The 20,850-nt window shown below is 45.5% G+C and overlaps 1 protein-coding gene across 1 annotated transcript in view; it reads left to right on the top strand.

The window, feature by feature from the left end:
* Positions 1–20,850, top strand: part of LOC115332794 (WD repeat-containing protein 17) — a 44,007-nt gene extending 23,157 nt beyond the window's left edge. Inside the window, 15 exon segments of the mRNA XM_042289923.1 lie at positions 8,207–8,328; positions 8,743–8,871; positions 9,377–9,541; positions 9,924–9,988; positions 10,450–10,586; positions 10,589–10,658; positions 11,410–11,518; positions 14,052–14,188; positions 15,040–15,151; positions 16,784–16,925; positions 18,200–18,302; positions 18,528–18,629; positions 18,858–18,959; positions 19,550–19,700; positions 20,728–20,850. Coding sequence (XP_042145857.1) covers positions 8,207–8,328; positions 8,743–8,871; positions 9,377–9,541; positions 9,924–9,988; positions 10,450–10,586; positions 10,589–10,658; positions 11,410–11,518; positions 14,052–14,188; positions 15,040–15,151; positions 16,784–16,925; positions 18,200–18,302; positions 18,528–18,629; positions 18,858–18,959; positions 19,550–19,700; positions 20,728–20,847 — 1,766 coding nt within the window. The 3' untranslated portion in view covers positions 20,848–20,850.

The following is a 20,850-nucleotide window of genomic DNA, read 5'->3' as shown; positions in this document are numbered from 1 at the left end:
TTTGGTGCCGATAATACAAACTTTACGAACGGCCCTCGTACATGGCATCGTGGCGCGATTGTGAGAACACGTAACTAAACTTGAGCGGCCGCTTACAAGGAGCTTTCATAAACCGTAAACTTGCAGACGATCTTTTGTTTTTAATTTTTTGTTTATAGCAGAATGGTTACGTATTTTTGGAGAGTAGCTGCAGGTCGCCAAAAACATGCTCTTTACAGGTGTTCGTGGACCGATTTTACGCAGTCACGTAGACGCCTTGCAGCAGCTGTGCATGGGCGCCGCCATAACGGACCTTCCGTTTTTGTTTCCTTATATTCCGTTTACTTTGAAGTTCAAATTCAAGTTTATTGATTTCTATTCGCACAAGAAGAGAGGGAGGAGGGGAAAGAAGCAGTACAAAACTGCTTGACAGAGCCCCCTCCTCTCCCCCAGCAGCAACAGGAGCTGAACTTATTTACATCAATATCAGAAACAACAGCAACTTAGGAACAATATTTCGCGCGCCTAATTATTCTATTAAAGCCTACCTTGGGTCGACAAAGAGATAGCGTATACATTTATTAGACACATTCTCAAGTTTGATACCCAATGATACCATACTATTCAATACTTTGGGGGTCTGAAATTTAAGAGTCTGGTTCCCGTAGTCTGTCCTGGAGCGCGGGAGAGTCCAGGCACCGGCATAACGGATGGCGTATGAAGTACTCTTTGAGTGTAAAGAAAAAAGAGAAAGGAGAGTGCTCTCTGGGCTGTTTAATGCGGTTTTGTATGCGAGGACAAGTTTATACGCATACAAATTTGTGATTTGAGCAATACCTAGTTTTTTTGTTTCTGTAATACATGAAGACAATGAATATTTGTAACAGTTGTATTACCCCATAATAAAAAACAGTTATTAACAATAGCATTAAACAAAGAGTTATGAAGAACTCGTAGCGCAGATGTTGTTTTATACTTATAAATTATGCCTACCGCCTTTGATAATTTTTTTAGCTATTCGTTGTTTCGTCCCACCGCATGTACTCATTGAAAAATGCACTAAGCGTCTTGACCTTTTATACAATTTTAATATCATACTGGCCTAACGTGAGAACTTGATCATCGATAACCTTTACTCCCTTCGACCTAAAAACTACAGCCTTTGTTTTATTACTGTTTATAATTAACGAATTTAAAGTTGTGCACATATTAAGTTTTTCAAGAAATAAATTAACTTTTTCTAGGATTTCAAAAATGTCAGATCCTGAAGAAAATATCAAGGACAATTTGCCTTCTGCCATGAAGCTGTAACTTTTGTAGCAAAGTCTGGTGATTTAAACGATCAAAAGACTTTGAAAAGTCTATAAAGATACCCAATGTAAGGAGCTTGTTTTCAGTATTGTTAAGAAATATCTATTTTTGAGCGAGCAGGGTTAACTTGGTCGAACATCCTTTCCCAAACCCATATTGGTGGGGAGTAAGAATGGAGTGTTCTTCACACAAAGCTATATAGTCGTTTATAAATTATTTTCCCAGTCCTTTTAAAAAAATTGGCAATATTGAGACGGGCCTGTAATTATCAAGGTCATTCTATCACCCGCTTTATAAATTACTGAAACCTTAGCTCCCTGCATTTTACATGAAAAAAAACAACAACAACGCCAGTTTGAAGTGAGAGGTTAAATATACCAACTAAAATAGAAGCAACAGACTCGATGACATATAGTACTTGACTTTATTGGTATGTCATGGACGTCAACACTTTTACTGTTTTTTGAGCTCTTAAAATATTAGAAGGCTTCCTCCTCGTCAATTGGGAACACAAACAGGCTGTCTGGAATATCTTCAACATATCTTGAAGCCTCAACTGAGTGAACGCTATTCATTAAAGGAGCTGTGCAACGATATTCAATTGGAATGTTTTTCTCTCTACACGAGCTTACTGGCACACCTGGGACTCAAGGATACTCATACGCAACACCATTGGCCAAGAAACTGCTTTGTTGCGGTGTAATTTCAAGGACAAAAGCGATCATTTTCACTCAATCTCTCCTTTGCAAAATTTGATGACGTAACTCGAAGATCGCAGTACGCCCAAGTGACGATATTTGAATGCGGTTCATAGATTGGACCCGAGCATTGCGTGGGCACTCGACTTGGGCTCGTGACAATTGCTAGCTCGGGAAGCATTCGGGGAGTGACCCGTGTCCAATCGCTGCAACGACGACAACAGCCGAGCCATAACATTGTCTGGAACTCAGCGCGTGTCCTGCGCTTTGCCAACCCCAGCGCGTGGCTATGATCAACACTGGCGGCATATAATCGGCTCCAGATCACGTGGCCGCTTGTTCTGGCTGCCAGTTGAGGGGTGAACGCTGCTCGTTTTTCTTAAATTTTTTTTCTGGGACTTCTATTGCGTGGGGTGAAAAACGAAAGCGTGTTTCATAGGTCATTAACGTTAGTGGTCCGTTTTAAGCGGTATTTGCGCAAAGTACAAAAATTGTTGCATCGCTTCTTTAAATCATTACCGGGTGATTTCAGATAAGATCGACCAAAGGGTGGCTGGTCGACATTTTTAAATCAACTGATGTTTTTATATGACATTGTCTAGTGTCTGGTATAAACGAATCCACACTTAGTTTTGACCAGAAAAAAAATTTGAAGACAAGAAATATCGTAAGGCAGGGAGATGTGGACAGTTGCAATAACGCGCACTGATGGAGGGGGCAAGTTTGAAAGTGAATAATTAAAACAATAAAATTAAGAGAATTTTAAAACGTTTTTACAAACAAACTATGGGTACAACTTGCTTGTAATATAAAGTAATAATATTTATTAAAAATTTATTTAGTTTTCTAAAAATTGCCAAACATGCCTGCTCGAACGACAAATGGCAAACTTTGGAAATCTGTATCTCATGAAATAATTTAATCATTATTACATAACTTGCAGACATTATTTTACTAATATATGGCTATTATTGAAAAAATAAATAAGGTATCTGAGTGACACAATAGTTACAATATATTTAGGCAAACATGGGAAAAAAATCTAACAAAGAAAAATTCCAATGTGAATAAAAAAAAAACACCACCTTCGATTTTTTTTAAATTTGGGTACCCTGTTATACTCTATTTCGGCATTCATTTCTATTAAAAACATGTTGCATCATTGCACTGTGAAAGAAGAAACAACTCCCCAAAGTAGGGTCCTTTTTCAAAGCCTACACTTAGCAGTGTCCTATACAAGAAGTGACTCTGAGTTCCAGTTTCATGAAACTTGCACAAATCTTTTATATACATTTATTCAGATGAGGTCATTGATAAAAAGAGCGATCGGTCACACAGTAAAAGGGAGGAGAAACTATATACAGCATTTTACATAAGCGTACAAAGTGGTATCATATTAGAGACTAATGATTTGAGAAAAGATGATGCAGTGTGAAGTTGTACCTTCCGGTATATTTTACATCTAGAGTAAAATAAATAACTTTACTTCCACACACAAAAACAAAGATATAATAGTAAGATAATTAGGTTGGCTGTGTATTTACGATTACAAACAATTTCAGGTGACGGATGCCATAGTGCCTAACTGGAGCAGCTTCGATGCTCTCGGTGTATGAATGAATCGTGGCAAGCCGATATATTTTATCCTGCCCGAGGGTAACATTTTGGGATTTCTTTTATAGTGATCAGATAAAAATTATTAGTAACCACCAACAAAAACAGTAGGTTAAATACCCCGTGAAGAAAAATGTGATAAATCAGATGTCCCTGCATTCAAAATGAGCAGTCCTTGGGAAATCAGATTCGGCACTTTACGCTAAGGTTTTCCTCGCTGTACCCATTTAATAAAGTTGCTTCCAAGCAGATCCGACTGTCCGTGCTACATATACGTCACAGGTCCCTTCTGTTGATGACTTGCTGAGCCGCCACGCGTGCCAAGACTGAATGCCAGGGAAGGCGCGCACCGTCAGCCACTCTTCTTTTTTTTTTGTTCACGATACCGAACAACCTCATTTTCGTCCAGATATACAAGATGCACGCCTTTCAGTTTCTTGGATAGAACGCTCACCATTGTCCTGGCCGTCTGAATTGCGCTTACTGAACGTTCTCTCAGGTTGTTCAGCGTGGCCTGGTGCTTCACGAGTCCGCCAACTCCGTCACATGCATTTTTCCCATGTCCAGATGCAGAAAATAACCACTGGGCTTGTGGGCAATCGTCCTTTGCAAATTGGTGAAGCTGGTAGCGATTCTTGAAATGACTGGCGGCGCCGTCACTTACGTACGTCACGTACGAGTATACCGCAACGTTGTCTTCAACCCACTCCTTCACCTTTTCTAGAGCCAAGCAAGCGTGAGCGGCGTCGTGACACAGGTCCTCACTGATGATGGCAAAGCTGTTTGTAGATTTTCTTGTCGTCACTACACATGTAAATATCGAAACTTGTTTTTTTTTTCCAGTGATATGCTTGCACTTCGTCAGGAAGCACGATGGTCCAGGTTTCAGCAAAGTCAAAATGAAAGACAATGCTCCCGCGTTGCATGCACTGTTTTTCATCGTAGATCGCTTTACCTTGCGTTTGCCGGATATGGTTGTGAAGTACCCAACTTCCAACCGTCACTTGGATGACTTTTAGGAAAGTCTCAGGTTCCAAAGTTTTTTTCACAAGGTCGCCGGACTCCCATGTTGCAAGCACAATGTCTTCATCCTCCGGGATATCAAGTTCCTGGAGTGTAAGAAACTGGCCTTTTGGGCAGTGATCACAGTCTCCTTGAAGGCACAGTTCTGTTGCTGGGTCGCACAGAAATGCCGAGTTCATTTCACCAGTGTTGAATGTTGAGCCTGTAACGTTCTCTAGAGCGGCAATACAAACATAATAATTGGCGCAGCGCACACAAACGCACACTTCCTGGTGTGGAATACATTGGACCCATCTAGGGCGCAACGAATAAAATTTCGTTAGCCCAACGCCGGAATCGGGATGCTTGTCTTTGTATATACGGAAGGCCTCTCGTATTGAGCGTGTCATGAAGCGCTTTGGCACGAACGTTTTCTCTCCGTTGAGCATGACAGAGATGACGTCCTTCTGGTTGGGACTTTGGCGCGAACATTGTAGCTCGTCTTTCGTGAAGTACTCTAGGGCAGCAGACAGGTTCTCAGGGCTCACCTTGCACCTCGTGTAAGGATCCGGCTCATACCACACGCCATGCTTTTCCTTGAGTTTTCGGGATTTACTGATGAGGTACATTGAGGCCTGTGGAATCATCTTTTGAACCTCATTCTTCGTCAGTGTTGACGGCAGGAGTGTAAGCAGTTGACAACGTTCCCGGAGAGAGGTGGCGGTTTCAAAGGCCTGCCGAAAGTTGTCCACCCACTCAGTGCATGTGGAGCATGTTGGTTCGGACGACCCCGATGGTGCGTCCCTGTCGTACGCAATACGTAGCCTTGAGCGTATATTCTTGACAGCAACCTGCTCCAGTTCTGTCTGCTTTCTCTTGACATAGGCAGGCCTGTCCCGACTTCTTACGACGCCTGGTTGTCTCAGTGGCGACACATCTGTAGGTAGTATGCTGCGATTTAGATCTTCAATTGCTTCTTCAGCTGGCACAAATATGTCAGGGCACTGCTCTGAGCTTCGCATCGAGATCTCCTTAGTGATGTGCATGAAGCAATGGTAGCACAGGTAGTCCGTCGCACTCACTTTGGTGGAACAGTCAGGCGGAAGAATTTGCTTCAACGAGTTTAGGTCCAACTCGCCAACACTTCGAAAATTCCGCTGTTTGGTATAGTCTTTTTGTGTTTGCAAAAGTAATCTGCACAAAACACTCGTTCGGAGCTCCAGGACGTCTTCATAATGTATACATAAATAATAGAAATTAAACCCCAACTGATGGCATATAATTGCCAAGTGAAAGAACTACTGGGTGCACAAGTGACAAGTCCGAAGCTGAGGAGCTCACTCACTGCAAACGTACATTTGAAAAGAGAGGTCACAACTGAGGCTGTCGGCAAAGCTTGATCCACGTCAAAGGAAGAAAGAGGGAAAGTCTCCAGACAAAAAATTGTGGTCAGCGGCCTTCGAAAAAGACTTTCCGGAATCGCACTGTCGTCCCTCCACGCGCTGATATGAAAGCACCCGAGCTTCTACCACGTGGTTCATGACACAGCCTGAGCCATGTCGGCGACCGGTTCGCGAGGGGTTGGCGGTGGGGTTACGTTGATGGTCACTCGGATTAGCCCTTGCTGTACTGAGCTACCGCCTGCAGTGCCTTATCGCCGGCTGGTGTCAACAACGAGAACACACACACCCTGTCTACACCAAAACTACAAGCGTTCACCGCACACGCGTCGCCGCCGCTTTTAAGCTTTTGTGAAATTGCTTTCTTTTGCCGCGGAGAACCGCCTTATCTTAACTACGCGCCTGAAATCCTTCCAGGCGGGCGTACACAATATCAAGCGTTTCGAGAAATGCCCGTGGAGTAGAACTATGGGAAAATTCGGAGCCCGCGATGTCGATATCGTCGCCGTTGTGTTAGTACGCCGTCGCGTACTGCAGTCCCCCGTTGGGGGAGGGGGGGGGGGGGCGGTCTTACTACGATAACATGGCGACAGCGTTTACACTATATGTATTTACGCGAGGCTCGAGTATTTGGGGATAATGCTGCCGGTTGGTGTGCCCCTTTGTGCCTGATATTATCGCCCGTGACGCCAGCGAGTGAGATGGCGACAGGCATGACTGCTCAGTAAACAGGCGTCGGCGGCCATGTTTTGCTGGTTGAAGCGAACCCCCTTGTCCTTGACAGCGAGCGGGGAAATGCGAAAAAAAGATTATATCGGCCGTTTTGCCAGAACTAGCGACGAGTGTCGTCTGCGTTTTCCGGCAACTATTTTGGCATAATCGTGAGCTTAGCGAGGAAATGATTTTTGCTAGCCACAGAACACTACCACGCAGAAAGGGAATGCTTGAACATGTTTTTGTTCTGGATATATATCAGGGATATATATATGAGAGAGAGAGAGAGAGATGAAGGTAGAGCGGAAGAGGGAATAGCATATAGTGTCGCAGGAGAATAAAGTAAACAAAGTTCCTAGTGGCCGATGGCTGCATGATCTTTTCTCGGATCACTAGTGCGTAATATGATACCTCTTTGTACACAGTAGTTTCTCCTTAATTTAAGTGTGTGAACGATTTCTTTAGTTATCATTGGCCTCATCTGAATAAAAATATATAAAAGATGTGTGTTGGTTTCATGAAACTGGAACTCAGAGTCAGTTCTTGTATAAAACACTGCTAAGTGTAGGCTTTGAAAAAGAACCCTACTTTGGGGAGTTGTATCTTCTTTCTCAATAAAATGATGCAACATGTTTTTAATGGAAATGAATGCCGAAATAGAGTATAACAGGTTACCTAACTTAAAAAAAAAAATCGAGGGTGGTGTTTTTTTTTTATTCGCATCGGAGTTTTTCTTTGTTTGATTTTTTTTTTCATGTTCGACTAAATATATCCTAAATATTGTATCAGACAGATACCTTAGTTATTTTTTAAATATTAGCTATATATTAGTAGAATAATATCTGCAAATTATATCATAATGATTAAATTATTTCATGAGATACAGACCTCCAAAGTTTGCCATTTGTCGTTCGAGCAGGCATGTTTGTCAATTTTTAGAAAAATAAATAAATTTTAAATAAATATGATTACTTTATATTACAAGCAAGCTATAGCCATAGTTTGCGCCTAAAACGTATTAGAGTTCTCCTAATGTTATCGCTTTAGTTATTCACTCTCAAACGGGCCCCCTCCATCAGTGCGCGTTAATGCAACTGTCCACCACCTCATGCCTTACGATTTTTCCTGTCCCCAAGTATTTTTTCTAGTCAAAACTAAGTTTGGATTCGTTCATACCAGACACTAGACAATAACATATAAAAACATCAGTTGATTTGAAAATGTCGACTAGCCATCCTTTGGTCGATCTTATCTGAAATCACCCTACCACAACAGGACAGGTTATTGTCATTTTAGATTCTATTGAGTCCTCCCCAGCACTGCCTTTGTGAAGGCTCGTCAACGCCCGTTTCAGTGGCTCGGTATCTCGGTAAGACAAGACAAGGTCAGCAATGGTGGATGTAATCTGGCGTGTCTGATAAGCCTCTGTATCCCAACCAGTCTGAGATGTTTCCATTGGTTGACAACTCTGCGACTTTCCCGCGATAGGTGAGCTACCGTCTGGAAGGGGCAAAGAAATGCTCTGCGGATCGGTGGCCAGAAACCTCAAGCACACGCACAAGTCGACCAGGGATGACGCCGCACTTCGGGCGTGGACGACTTTCTTTTGCGTGAGTTACCCATGCCATGAAATGTCTTGCTGTCGAAGGGAAAGAAACCTTTTTCACATAAAGGTGACACCGTGCGGTGAAGACTCGAACCGCGATTGGCGTCCGAAATGGAAGTTTCGCTACCCTTCCTTCATCTTCCGCGACGCTTAGGCCTGTCTGCGAACATATTTTGTTGTTTTTCGTTGAAGTAAAGGCCTTAGAGCTGTAAAAATTGACCTTTTACGCATAAAGACTACAACAAGCGGCGAAAGTTAATAATGCGCTGAGGAGGGAGAGGTAGGGAAACTCTCTTCCGGACATCAACCTTATTTTGAGCCTTCGCCGCTGCGTAAGGAGGGCTTGGAGAACTCTTGTTGAGCAAGGTTCATAACTGCACAGGGGGAACTCATTGCTTTCCCTCGTGGAATCGCGCAGGGTACTCGAGGAGTGAACCATCTTTGGGATCTACTGGCCGTCGCAGAAGCGCCAAACACGGCGGTCGTGTCAGACGCTTACAGGCACTCAGCGTTGCTCCACCGGTCTCACTTGGCCAAATTCAGAGCGGTAAGTTCCACCGGAAAATTATACATCTTAGAAATGAGCACGCGAGTGACGTCATGCACTAAAAAAAACACAAACGCGTAAGCTTTTTTTTTTTTTTTTTTTTTGGGGGGGGGGGGGGGGAGGGGGAATAAACTTTGTGTCCGAGTTGGGAGAACAAACTTTGCGTCCGAGAACAATAATTAAATAAAGACTGAACCAAATCCTAAATCATAGGGACCCAACGTTCTGAGGCTTGCTCCGCCCCTTCATGGGTGTCTACGGCCGTTGAGAAGCGGTGTCTTAATTACGTCTCTGTATTCTTCTATTGTAGGGTTTTTACTCTCTAATTGCTGATCTGATGAAGTCCTTTGATATAGTTTCGTGTCATGATAAAAGTGATTGCGGTCCTGCAAAGTTTCAAACGTGAAGTCTTTCCTCATCTTCTGCCTTGTCCTATTTCATTGTCAAGCCTAGTGGTTAAAACACTGCTGACGGTTTGTGGTCTTGTATTTTACGACTCGTGCAGTCCAGGGCCCACGAGCTGGAACTAGTGAAGGCCTCTCGCTTCGGGAGCGGCGGCGGAGGCATCGGAGGGCCCAGCCGCGACGCCTCACTTCAGCAGGCGGCCCAACTCTACCTCTCCGTCGGAAACCTGCAGAAGTACTGCGAGGTTCTGACAGAGCTGGGCTCGGCAAGTACCAGACTAACTCTGTTATTTCAAAATAATAAAGGCGCGGGCAAGCTTATTTTTCCAGGGTTTGTGTGCAAAGTACGCCGCCGTGTGCAGGGTTTAAGCCCTGATTTAAGGTAGCAACTACCGCGAAGCCCCGTCCCTCCGTGGCGACAGTTCAAAGTCTGAGGTTTCTGAGGTGTCTCACTCACAGATACAACTTTTGAAGATAAACGGACGTTATTATTGAAATTATTGCGTGTTGCCATATTGCCTTCCCAAGGTCACTGGCTACTGTTCACCTAACTCGCATGATATTTAAACGCAAGGCCTCTGAAAGTTTCCATTGCAGTGCAACCTTCCTTAGGAGAAAGCTTTTTTTTAATTCGCACTATTTTTGCAGTGGAATGAAGCTCTGTCCTTGGCTCCCGGTGTCTCCTACCAGTATTGGCGCCAATTAACCAAACGGTGAGGGGCGTCTATGCCCGTCTTGTATACCTGAAGCCTGAAGTCAAAATATCGCAGCACTCGGTCGCGGGTTTGTCGCCCTATATATGAACCATCCGTTACATATTGTCTCGTTTAAATAATTTTTATTAAGGGAATTCCGTTAGAGGAATGGTCAGAAACGCTGGTAGGAAAAACTCAATGCCCCCTCCCCTCCCCCCCCCCCTCCTTCCCCCCACGCTCACATACACACTCGTGCATGTCGTGTAACCTACTTCTGAGATCCAAAGGAATTGAGTATATTTGAGACTAGAATGGGCGCTAACTACTTTTTATCTTGAATTTAAACACTACCATCGTTACTCTCATGGCCCATTTAAAATAGTTTAGTAGCTCGAAGAACTTCAAAAGTAGCTAGGACCCGTCCGTACTGTGCAAGTATGATGCCATCTCGCGCCCCTCTCTACCTGTATTTCGCGCAGACGTGCAGACGCCCTGGTCCAGCAAGACCACATTGAAGCCGTGGGCCTCCACTTAGCGCTGGGCGACATTTCGGCGATAACCGAGTTTCTATGCAATCGAGGTCAAGCCCAGGACGCCTATGTTATGGCGCTGGCCGCTGACGATCGGCTGCGCCAGCATCTTCAGCCGGATCCAGGGCCCCGGGAGCCACAGACGACGAAGGAAGATGAACACGACTCCGTGCGCTCACTGGACGGGTCAGAAACTTTTGATTTCATAGTTCGCTTTCGGCAGGTCGTTTGACTGATATGTTTGCCTGAACACTCCAGTAATCGTCCCTCTAAAGTTACCAGGCCACATGCCCGTATCCGCATCTTCCATAACGCTGCAGAGCATAGGATATCTGTTTTAGTCGCCGAGAGCATGAGGACAGCAGGGAGTCTCCTTAGGAGGTCGAGTTTCCGGCAAGCACTTGTTGACTTCTTTCTTGTTTTGGCTGCGTGTGCACGCTCAAAGGTCACAAGGCGCCGAATTCGAAAGTAGGAAGCTCGTACTGGAGGCGGGACAACTGGAAGACCCTCTTTCCATTCTCGTCATGTCAGTTACTATAGTATAGAAACTTTTCGTAGATCGTACGCTCCAGTGTCCAATTAATTAGAGCACAGAGAAAGCAAGGACCCTGCGGGCACGTGCTCTCTCTGTGCTCCAAGTGAGCCATGAGTTTCCGCTATTAGCCAAAGCTCTTGCGTACCATCTACGAAAAGTCCTTCAGAGGGAATTTTCGTATACATATACTGTAGTTCTTCCTTCTCCGCCACGCTCTTCGCCACGAGGACACCACTACTGCGCATGCGCGCCGCTGGCCTTGTCTGCGAAGTGCCGTATCTCGTAGGGCTTTGCAGAGGGCGAAGCGGGAGGGCGGAAACAATCTACGAAAACTCCTTAATGTTTTGAACACCGATGGTCGCTCGTTTTCTGGCCGTGCTCAGGCTCGTTCGAGACTGCGCTCAAAACCTGTCGGACAAGTACCTGGAAGAGGGTGCCCCCGTCCTGGCTGCCTGTTGTCACTTGGCCAACGACGACATTGAGGTAGGTTCTTCGTGGCTGCATACCTTGCTCAAAAGATAGTTACACACAAGAACGAAGTCTAGAACTATTGAGACGTCATTCTACTGATACGTGCTGGCCCCCGAGCACGTTTTATCATAATACGCTGACCCTTGCGGCTATGCTGTCTGCAGGTAAGCAGGTTCGCGATGAAGCTTTGCACCCACTGTGCCGGTTGCTAGATAAAAGGAAGATGCCAGTCCTCATTTGTGGAATATTAAGAACTCCGTGACCATACTATCCGACCTCGACATTCGTGAAGATTTAAGCTCAATTTCTCCATGTTGTATCAAACGAAAAATAAACGGCCCTAATAAGCCAGTAAGAGCGCCGGAGCTGTGCACGTGACAACGCCTCACAGGGGTTTACTCTGATAGCGCGTGCTCACGTGCCATACTCTGTGACTTGTTGGCTCACTGAGTTCGGAGCTTGCACTTTTTCCGAGTTTGTAAAAAGTACAACATGCGCCCGCCCTCAAAAAGAAAAAGGTGTTTATTTCTTTTATTGCTAAAGTAATCTACGCGTCGTCGAACGCTCATTCTCTGCTAAAATGTAGCGCTAGTGGTACTGACAGGATGCCAAATTTTTTCAACTAACCGTTGTCTCATTTAAAAGTTAGACGTGATTTTTGTTTTCAATTTTAATGGGAATAACTTGAGGCCACTTAAGCTTCGCCTTTAAGAGTGGAACGCGATAGCGTATTATCGTATAGAGTGGAACGCGATAGCGTATAGCGTATAATGAAAATGAAGTTTATCGTATTATTGTAATGTATTGTATCGGGTCCCGTTCTCAAAGTCTTCTCATATAAACGTGTGCTCGTTGCCAAGCCGTGCATGCAAGCGTGTGTGCTTGTCCTAGTCCGTAGCGTCACGCGTCACGTGACGTCGCACGTGGCTGTGACGTTATGACCTTATCGACCTGCTAAATTTGGCAGGAAAGGTTTCCGCTAAATTTGACGGAAAAGATTTCCACTAAATTTTCCCGCCAAATTTCATAATGCAACGCGCCCAACCACGTGTGACGTCACGTGCGACACCCGTGGCTGCGCGCGTTGCATTATGGGATTCTTTTGGACCCGTCGATGCCGGCGCCGGATTTTCTGCGACACGAGCTCCTAAACGCTGTCGCGTTAAAATGGGGCCCGCTTTTTTTTGTCCGTTTTCGGTAACAGGCGCCATTCAGCTCCATGCATTCGAGAGTTCCCCGTCGGCCACCATTTTCCCTTTGAAAAGTTTAGAAAATCACTTTTGTAACTTTTGAATAAAATAAAGATTAGGTTTGGAACTTTGGCATTTAGTTCCGACCACTAGCGCGATATTTGTGCGCAGAATGAGCATGCGGCGACGCGTAGAGTATTTTTACGGTAGAAAAAAAAAAACTGCATATTATTTGGGTGTACATGGTGTGACTTAAATTAAGTTACACCTGCTGCATCAGCAGCCGTGCAACTTAATATACTGCAGTTTTTTTTTTCTTCAAATGAAAACAGCATTTCAAGGTCATATATTTTATTTTTGTTTCGCTTCGAGAATATAGCCTTTTCTTTTTTTAAGTTGCAGTTGAAGTAGGATGGTTTGGATTGACGTCACACCAGTCGCCATTGCTCCGTATCATGCTCATGTGCCTGTTATTTTCAGCAGCACAGATTTGGCACCATCGAATCTGTTCTTCTCAGTGACGGCCACCAGGGTGCCGCGACGTCACGTGCAAGCCATATATGTACAGCAACTGTAATCTTAAGAAACTCGGGACGTGTTGAGTCCCGCGCATCTCATTATTGCTTCTCAGCCAATGAGATTGCAGCATTTGCGAATAAGAAAGCCAAAGCAAACCAATCACGAAGCGCGATGACGATAGGCCCCGCCCTGCACGCAGGGGTTTGCGGTGCCATCACAACACCGAGCTCTGAATGGCTCCGATCGGAACGATAGTGAGTAGACCTCAACTCTAACTGCATTCAGGTCTACCCACGTTCCTTCTAATCGGGCCAATCAGAGCTCGCGACGTTCTGACGTCACCGCCAAACCCCTGCGCATAGAGCAGACGAACTTGCGCTCCGCCTACACTCTCTGACGTCATGCCACTGTGGTGGCGCTGGTCTCTGCACTGCGCATGCGCAGATGCTTCCCCTCTGGCGAATTTGGTTTCTGCGCAAGCGCAATGCCCACACCCGTTGTGTGTAGACGCGGACGCGTTTATAAACACAGTGTGTCGGTCGATATACATAGTGGCTTGTGGCTTCCATGGAAGGCCACACGATATCCAACGTTGACGTCGTTCGTCGCCGTTGAACGAGGCGTAGACACTTAATTGTGTCTGGTTTAACCGAACAACGAGCGGAAACCGCAGCCTCTCCCAGGCGGTACACCGCGCGTATAGCACGAAATACTCTTATAGGAAAATGCATCGAGTTGTTCGGGATGGTCGTTTTGCTGGTCGGCGGCGGTCTTCACGTTTAGATCGTGAGCTGGCATTTCGAATGTCCGTTTACCGAGACCGACGCGTTGTTCAGTCCGCAGTCCGGACCCTCGTCCAAGGCAACGAACTGGAGCTGGCCCTGAGCGTGGCGCTACGCGGAGGAGGCCCCGCCGTCAACGCCCAACACGTGGCCACCTGGCTTGCGTGGAGGTGCTGTGCCGTCGGAAATTGGTACGTCTGACTTCGTCTCGTATCACAGGGAGTTCTAGTAGAATAGAATGAAACGGGCACCTAAGAGCACAGCTCTTAGGTGCCCGTTTCTAGCGGCGTCGGCGTAACCGCGCGGTGCATGACAGGTAAATTTCCCCGTTAAACTTAGCGAAAAATTTCCTCGCTAACTCTAGCGGGAAATTTTCCCCGCTAAATCTAGCGGAAATTTTTCCCCTAAATGGGGCAAGCAGAAGAGGAGGAGGGGCACCCCTCCTCCTCCTCAAGAGCTGCGCTCTCATTCGGCGTTACAGGGAGTTGTAAACGGCTTTCATTTTTAATTGCTAGTTTAACGCTACCCGATACTGCGCCGGCGCCTTTTTACACTTGCATCGCATCGTATCGTGATCGGGTATTGTTATCGGAGCGAAAAAAAAACGATCTCCTAAAACACTACTAACGTAGAATGCGTTCTTGGGTTCACACTACTCGGTTCGAGCGGCATGCGAAAGTGTAACGAAAAATAAATGCACATGACGTTACCCAACGCAGGGACGAACCCCTGCTCGCTTGAAGAGAAGGCGTGCCCACTAACGATGACGTCTTGTGCAAGCTCTGTCTCCTAGGTGGCATTGGACGAGCGCGGTAAAGCAGTGCACGCACCAGAAATCCACCTTTTCTTTGTCTTTCACGCTAACCGTTTATGTATTCCAAATAAAAATTTTAAAAAGCGGAAATTTTAAGGGCGGGGGGAACTCTCCCCCCTCCTTCCCCCCCCCCCCCCCCCCTCCCCACCGCTCTTTTTGTTTTGACGCCTCTTGTTCAACGTGTACTTACTCCGTTCTTGATAATCATGAAGGAGCTTTGCTGTCCAGGGAGTTGGCCATGGACGTGCTGGCCCTCTGCGACGATGCCCACTCGGCCAGGGTCGAGATCCTCGCCGGCTGCGGTTGCTCATTGGCCGAGAGGAACGCGCTCCACGAAAAGGCCAGTGACGTCGTTTCGCAACGACGCTAGGTTTCTTCGTCCTTCGCTCGTCCGCACTTATCGCGGTGTAACCCCATACACCTCCTCGATAACAAAATCGAAAAAGAAGGCCGACGCAGCACAACCGTTGGAGCGCTCCGTCAACGCTCGGCTGGGATTCGTGTTATCACTGATTGGACACCACCCCGATCCGAAGACTGACGCAGCACTCGGGTCCAATCTGTGCGCTGCATTGGCCTTCTTTATGTGACGTCAGAAGTCCAGCTCTATGGCCTTGTGGTGTTAGTTAGTGCCACTAAATAATCTGCGCTTCAGAGTAACGACACTTACCTATCTTGTGGCTTAAAATCATGGTTGCCAGTCATCTGAAGCTTTTTTTCTGAAATCGGAGGAAACGATTCTCCGTCCTCCACAAATGTTTAAACTGTTTGCGACGGAGCAAATGAATATTGCATGAACTTCCTAACACCGAATCTAATGCTGAAGAAATCACACTTTTGAATTATGACGATCGGCAGTTACGTGTGCACTGCACAAGCACCAAGATGGCGGCGCCCACAATAATATTCGAAAACAAAGCGACGATACCCTAAGCGTAGCTAATTTAGTGACTCTAGTGTCGGTTACGTGCTCACGAGCTTCACAAATTCTTGTCACCGGCGTACGTTTCGAATCATGACTTAGAACTCCATATATTTTTATTTCGAAAGATGTCTCTTGAAATGATATGTTGATTCGTCCACCCATCTCTTGGATGTCTCGCGTCCTCAGAACCATCGTTACATCACGATGCTAAACCACTCTTATCGTTGCCATTGTAAACCAGCTTATTGTCTCAGATAAACGATATTGAAATGCTAGTACTAAATTAGGCTGCGGGCCTGAGAAGGGTACTCCTCCACGCGCATGTGTGCACTGCTGAGAAGTGTGGACGTAGACTCACAGACTTTGCCATAAAGTAGAAAAATAATTGTGACGTCACAGGCCGCTGCAACGTCATGTCACATCACGATGTCACCTGACACTTTGACCTCAGGTGAAACCATGACGTCATAGAGGACCTATGAATTCCGTGCGTTTGGAGCTCCTTTGGGATATACCAATAAAATAAGGCTTACACTTCGCAGTGCACAAGAACAGAGACACTTAAAAAGTTCACTCACACGAAAAAGAACACTCTACTCTGGTTTGTATTGTGCTTCCTCTTCATCCTATTTTACTCTTATATATTTTTTCTTCCTAAATAGTCAAACTTTTTTTGTATAAAGCAATCTAAATATAGCTTTATAAAAAAAAAAAAGTTAGACTATTTAGGAAACGATATATAGTTATATCAGCCGTAGCTATATATGAGTAAAATAAGATGAAGGGGAAGCACAATACAAACCAGAGTTGAGAGTCAGCGCAGTGGGAGTGTTCTTTCTTTGTGTGAGTGCACTTTTCAAGTGTGTCTGTTCTTGTGCGCCGTGAAGTGTAAACATGAACCACCTCGCCCAAGCTAAAGTATCACCCAAAATCTTTTTTTTTTGTCTTTTTAAGCTTTGGGCAATTTCTAAATGGTCCCCGATCCACGGAAAACGTACCACAGCACAATGTGACGTATGTCTTCTCCGGTATATCACTCAAAAACAGGCCGGCCTGCCTCCCGTTGAAGAGTGCATCTCTCTAGCCACGATGCACGAAGAAAACGGAGACGCGCACAAGGCCCTGCAGTACTACCTCCTCTCTGAACAACCGTCCAGGGCCCTCGCTCTCGGCATGGACATCGTCAGAGGTATAGGAACCGTGTCTCAGATAGGGAGTGACGGTTTGCTTCGTAGACCCCACGTTCGTGATTGATTTATAGCCGATAATAGAGAACGCACATACACATCAATGGCCATGACGATGCACTTTTATCGCTGTTTGATTGACCGCGTCATATCATATCCTTGGCTGCGATCGGGCCTAAAGTGAAACGGAGTATGGTTCTCCAGAGCGGAACCTGAAGTGTCATGTGCCGAAATGTAGTACAGCGTTTAAAACTCTTGCCTCCTTCGTTTATGCCATTTTTACTGTTCTAACTCACCTTGGTGTAATTATTTTTTTTTTATTATTTAATTTACCTCAAAGCGCCCTTTCGGGCATTGTATGAGGGGGGGAGTACAAGGTTTTCGACAAAAATATTGAAACGATACATATCGTACATATTTGCTTAATAAACAAGAAACAATGCAATGCACCCACTCGAAAGGAATACACTTTTACACAAACAGGAAACAACATGCCAACCAGGCTACAAAAAGAGAGAAAAGACCATCTTTGCACAGGAAAAACTAGAAAGACACCATCCCGCGATTCATTCCATGGAAAAGTGAAACAAACGTTCACATGATGATTTGAATTCATTTTTATCTATGATATCTACAACGTGGTGGGGCAAAGAGTTCCATTCTGCAATGGCAAGCTGTAATGGTGAGTTGCGAAACTGGTTAGTGCGACAATTTGATAAACGAATTTTGTGAGGGTGATCATGTCTGGGAAAGATGCGATGAGGGGGAGGTAAACGTGGCACTATCACTCGCTTTTCTTTAATCTTTGTGTGGATGCTAGTAAGTTTCCACTTATTACCAACGACAGGACCTCCTCAGGTCCTGTGTAAGAAACCCACATTTCTCGATCTGCTATTGCGTTTGCGACTTTGCGCAGTGAGTCAGAGTTTAAATCGCGGAACCCAAAGGAGCCGAGACAATATCCGTTTAGTATGGCAGTCGCTTCTTCGAAGTTCGTTTTGTTTTTGACGTTTCGCTGAACTCGATGTCGACAAAACGTCGCGCTGTGTTAAATTTTGGCTAAACTTCTGGGGGAAATGTTCCTCGTGAAATCTGTTTCGATGAAGCGGGTGTTGATGCGAGCTTCTAGTTTGAAGTCTGATCCTTTGCACTCAATGGTCTATTTGTTTCTCGGTTGCTTGTGAGATTGTTTGTCATCTCAACTCAAGAATTACAAAATTATTCAGACTGACGCGATATACGTGACAAAGGGCGACGCCTGTTTCCATTGCTTCAGAACGGACGTCCCAGGAGGGCTGGACGCTAGAGTCCGTCTGGGAACCCCTGCGCTGGACGCAGGCCATTCAACCTAGGGTACTGCTGCAAGAAGGGCACCAACTGTGAGTGGTGTATCACTGGTTCGTTACTAAATTCGTCCACTCACGTGTTCAATTACGGGAACTTTCCAACGCCTTAAAAACTGTGAGCTTCGACAAGAAAGACAACCGGCTTTTGCTTGCATGCAGACAGTTCCTTCCCATAGCACGAATAACATACATGATTGAATCGATGTGAAGAACAGAAACAAACCCAATAAATCTTATGTTTAATTCCATTCTATTCAGGTTGCATAAGGAGCTTCAATTCTTCTCGGCGTACATCGGGGCGCTTAAAGCGGTTCAAGATGGCTACTGGCCCGTGGTGGCCCCTCTGCTTAGGCACGCTAGGTGGGTACTGACTTTGTTAATCTACTCCCTGTAACTTTTATTTGCCTTCTCTATCAGGTGTATCTGTTGAAATGTGTGCAGCATTTATGGCCCAATGTATCTCGTCCATAGTCTTATAGTTCGCCTTGTGCCTTGCCTTGCCTTGCCTTGCCTTGCCTTGCCTTGCCTTGTCTTGTCTTGTCCTTCCTTTTAACTTGCCATTGCTTATCGAATGTGATGTTATTGCAGAGGACTCCTGAAGCAAGATGGTGCAGTCGAAGCGGTGCTGCACAGGGAAGAACTACTTGAGGACATCGGTAGTTTCGTCCATTCTGACGTCAACAACACTAAGTAAGACTTTGATTCTTCGCCAAATTTGTTGTTTTTTTTTAGATTCATTGGGCACGTTTACCTAAACTTAAGACAGCCATGATGGCGAAATTTTGTTTCAAATAGGTAAATATGTTTCTAAATTTAAACAATTTTTTACTCACTATTGTTTTCTTCTCACATGACAGCAATAGGGAGCAGAAATACTGACTGCTCGCAGTCAGGACACCCTAGCTGGTCTTTTCATTGAAAATAAATGTAATTGGATAGTCAAGAAATCAAATTTGACCAAGACCTGAAGCATTCACGAGTGGTTCAGGTCCTGCTGATGTGAAAAAGCATCAAGCAACTGCAGCATCTGCTCTTCATTAAATCAACTTCGCATATGCCTGTATTGTGGCAAGTCGGTCTACAATTTATATTTATATTGGGTCTGGTTTCTTAAACTATAATATAACCGTTTGTAGCTTACAGCTTCTGCAGTGTTGCTACCACTTTTTTTAAGTCAGTCCTGGTACAATTCGCCCTTCCTGGCGTCAATGACTGAGGTGCTTTTAGACAAAAGCCCTATTATATAATAAGCAAAAAAAATTCTTTTCTCTTTTTTGCAGAAACGGTCCGGTGCTTTCAGAGCGCCTTTCAATGAGACTGGGTGGCCAGGTGACAAGGCGAGGTGTCTTCGGCCAGGTCTGGGTGGCCGGCTGTAACCTTCCGAGGCACTCGGATCAGCGCCGCTCCTTCTTCACTGGACAGGCCATCCAGGTCATCATGATTACGTCTCAAACAATGTTTTTACAATTGAGGAGGCTATCGGGATGATGCGCTTGATCTCTGTGACGCTCGGTGCAGGCCATCTCTCTTGGTCAGGGCTAGCACCACTTAGAATAATCAAAACCTGTGAACATCCCCTTCTAACTCCACGTAACACCATCGCGCTCGGACGGGTGTCCTTCTGCGTGTTGATTGGAGACGAGGCCCAGCCGAACGCTGACGCAGCACTCGTGACCAATCAGCGTCTTCGCTCAATCTCACTGTGATTATGTCAAACTTCTAGTGCACGGGCTTGCAAACGACCGATAGACACCAGATGGCGTGTGTCGCCTTCGGATTCAAAGGATTTAAACGGATCTATTCGTTCGGCAGGGCCAAATGGTGTGTCCCCGAGGACGAGAAGCTCGGCGAGTGATAGCTCGAATCGAATGCTTTGAGGATGTTAAGAAAGCCGGTTGTCGTGGCTTTCTTTCTATTTTTTCTTTCTTTTTCCTGCACTGTGAAGATCATGAATGACGCAGTCCTATTTAATTCGAACCGTTATTCGCACACGCCTAGAAAAACTCAAGATTGAAGATTTTGCGTATCCAAACCAGTGTAACCGGTATTCCAATAACGGTTTGTTTAAAGCCGGCGTCACGCTGGTCGCACATCACACAAAAGACACGTCTGCAGATACGATGACGCTAGTATCTGCGGGCGTACCCCTCAAGCATACGTTCCAAGCACGTTTTCTCCATGCAAGTGTACGCTTAGACCACCTCTGTAGACAGTTTTTGTGTGTGACCAACGTAACGGGAGCATAGGCCCTCCGGTACAAATTGCGCATGAGCGAGTCTTCCGCGGTTACGCATGCGCAGTTTCGTACCGGAGGGCCCGTCGTACGGTATCGGATGTACAAAAACGGTTCCCTAAAACTTTCTAATGTGTGCAAACAGTTTTTGTTTTTATGATGTAAGTAAGCAATGTGACTGAGGCTTTAGAAAGCACATGCTAATGTGTTTGTTCTCAATTTCAGGGCCCCGTGTACGACCTAGAAGACGGAGAGACGACGTTGTCCCTCAGCGAAGCCATCATGTGGGCCAGGGTCAATCTGTTAGCCCCGGGCGGTTGCCGGAACCGGATCGTTCCCTTCTGAGGG

This window comes from Ixodes scapularis, unplaced genomic scaffold (genome assembly GCF_016920785.2).
Source record: "Ixodes scapularis isolate PalLabHiFi unplaced genomic scaffold, ASM1692078v2 PGA_scaffold13__105_contigs__length_92229423, whole genome shotgun sequence".
NCBI classification, from domain to species: domain Eukaryota; kingdom Metazoa; phylum Arthropoda; class Arachnida; order Ixodida; family Ixodidae; genus Ixodes; species Ixodes scapularis.
The sequence above is the reverse complement of the archived record's forward strand: the minus strand, read 5'-3'. Positions and strand labels throughout refer to the sequence as shown.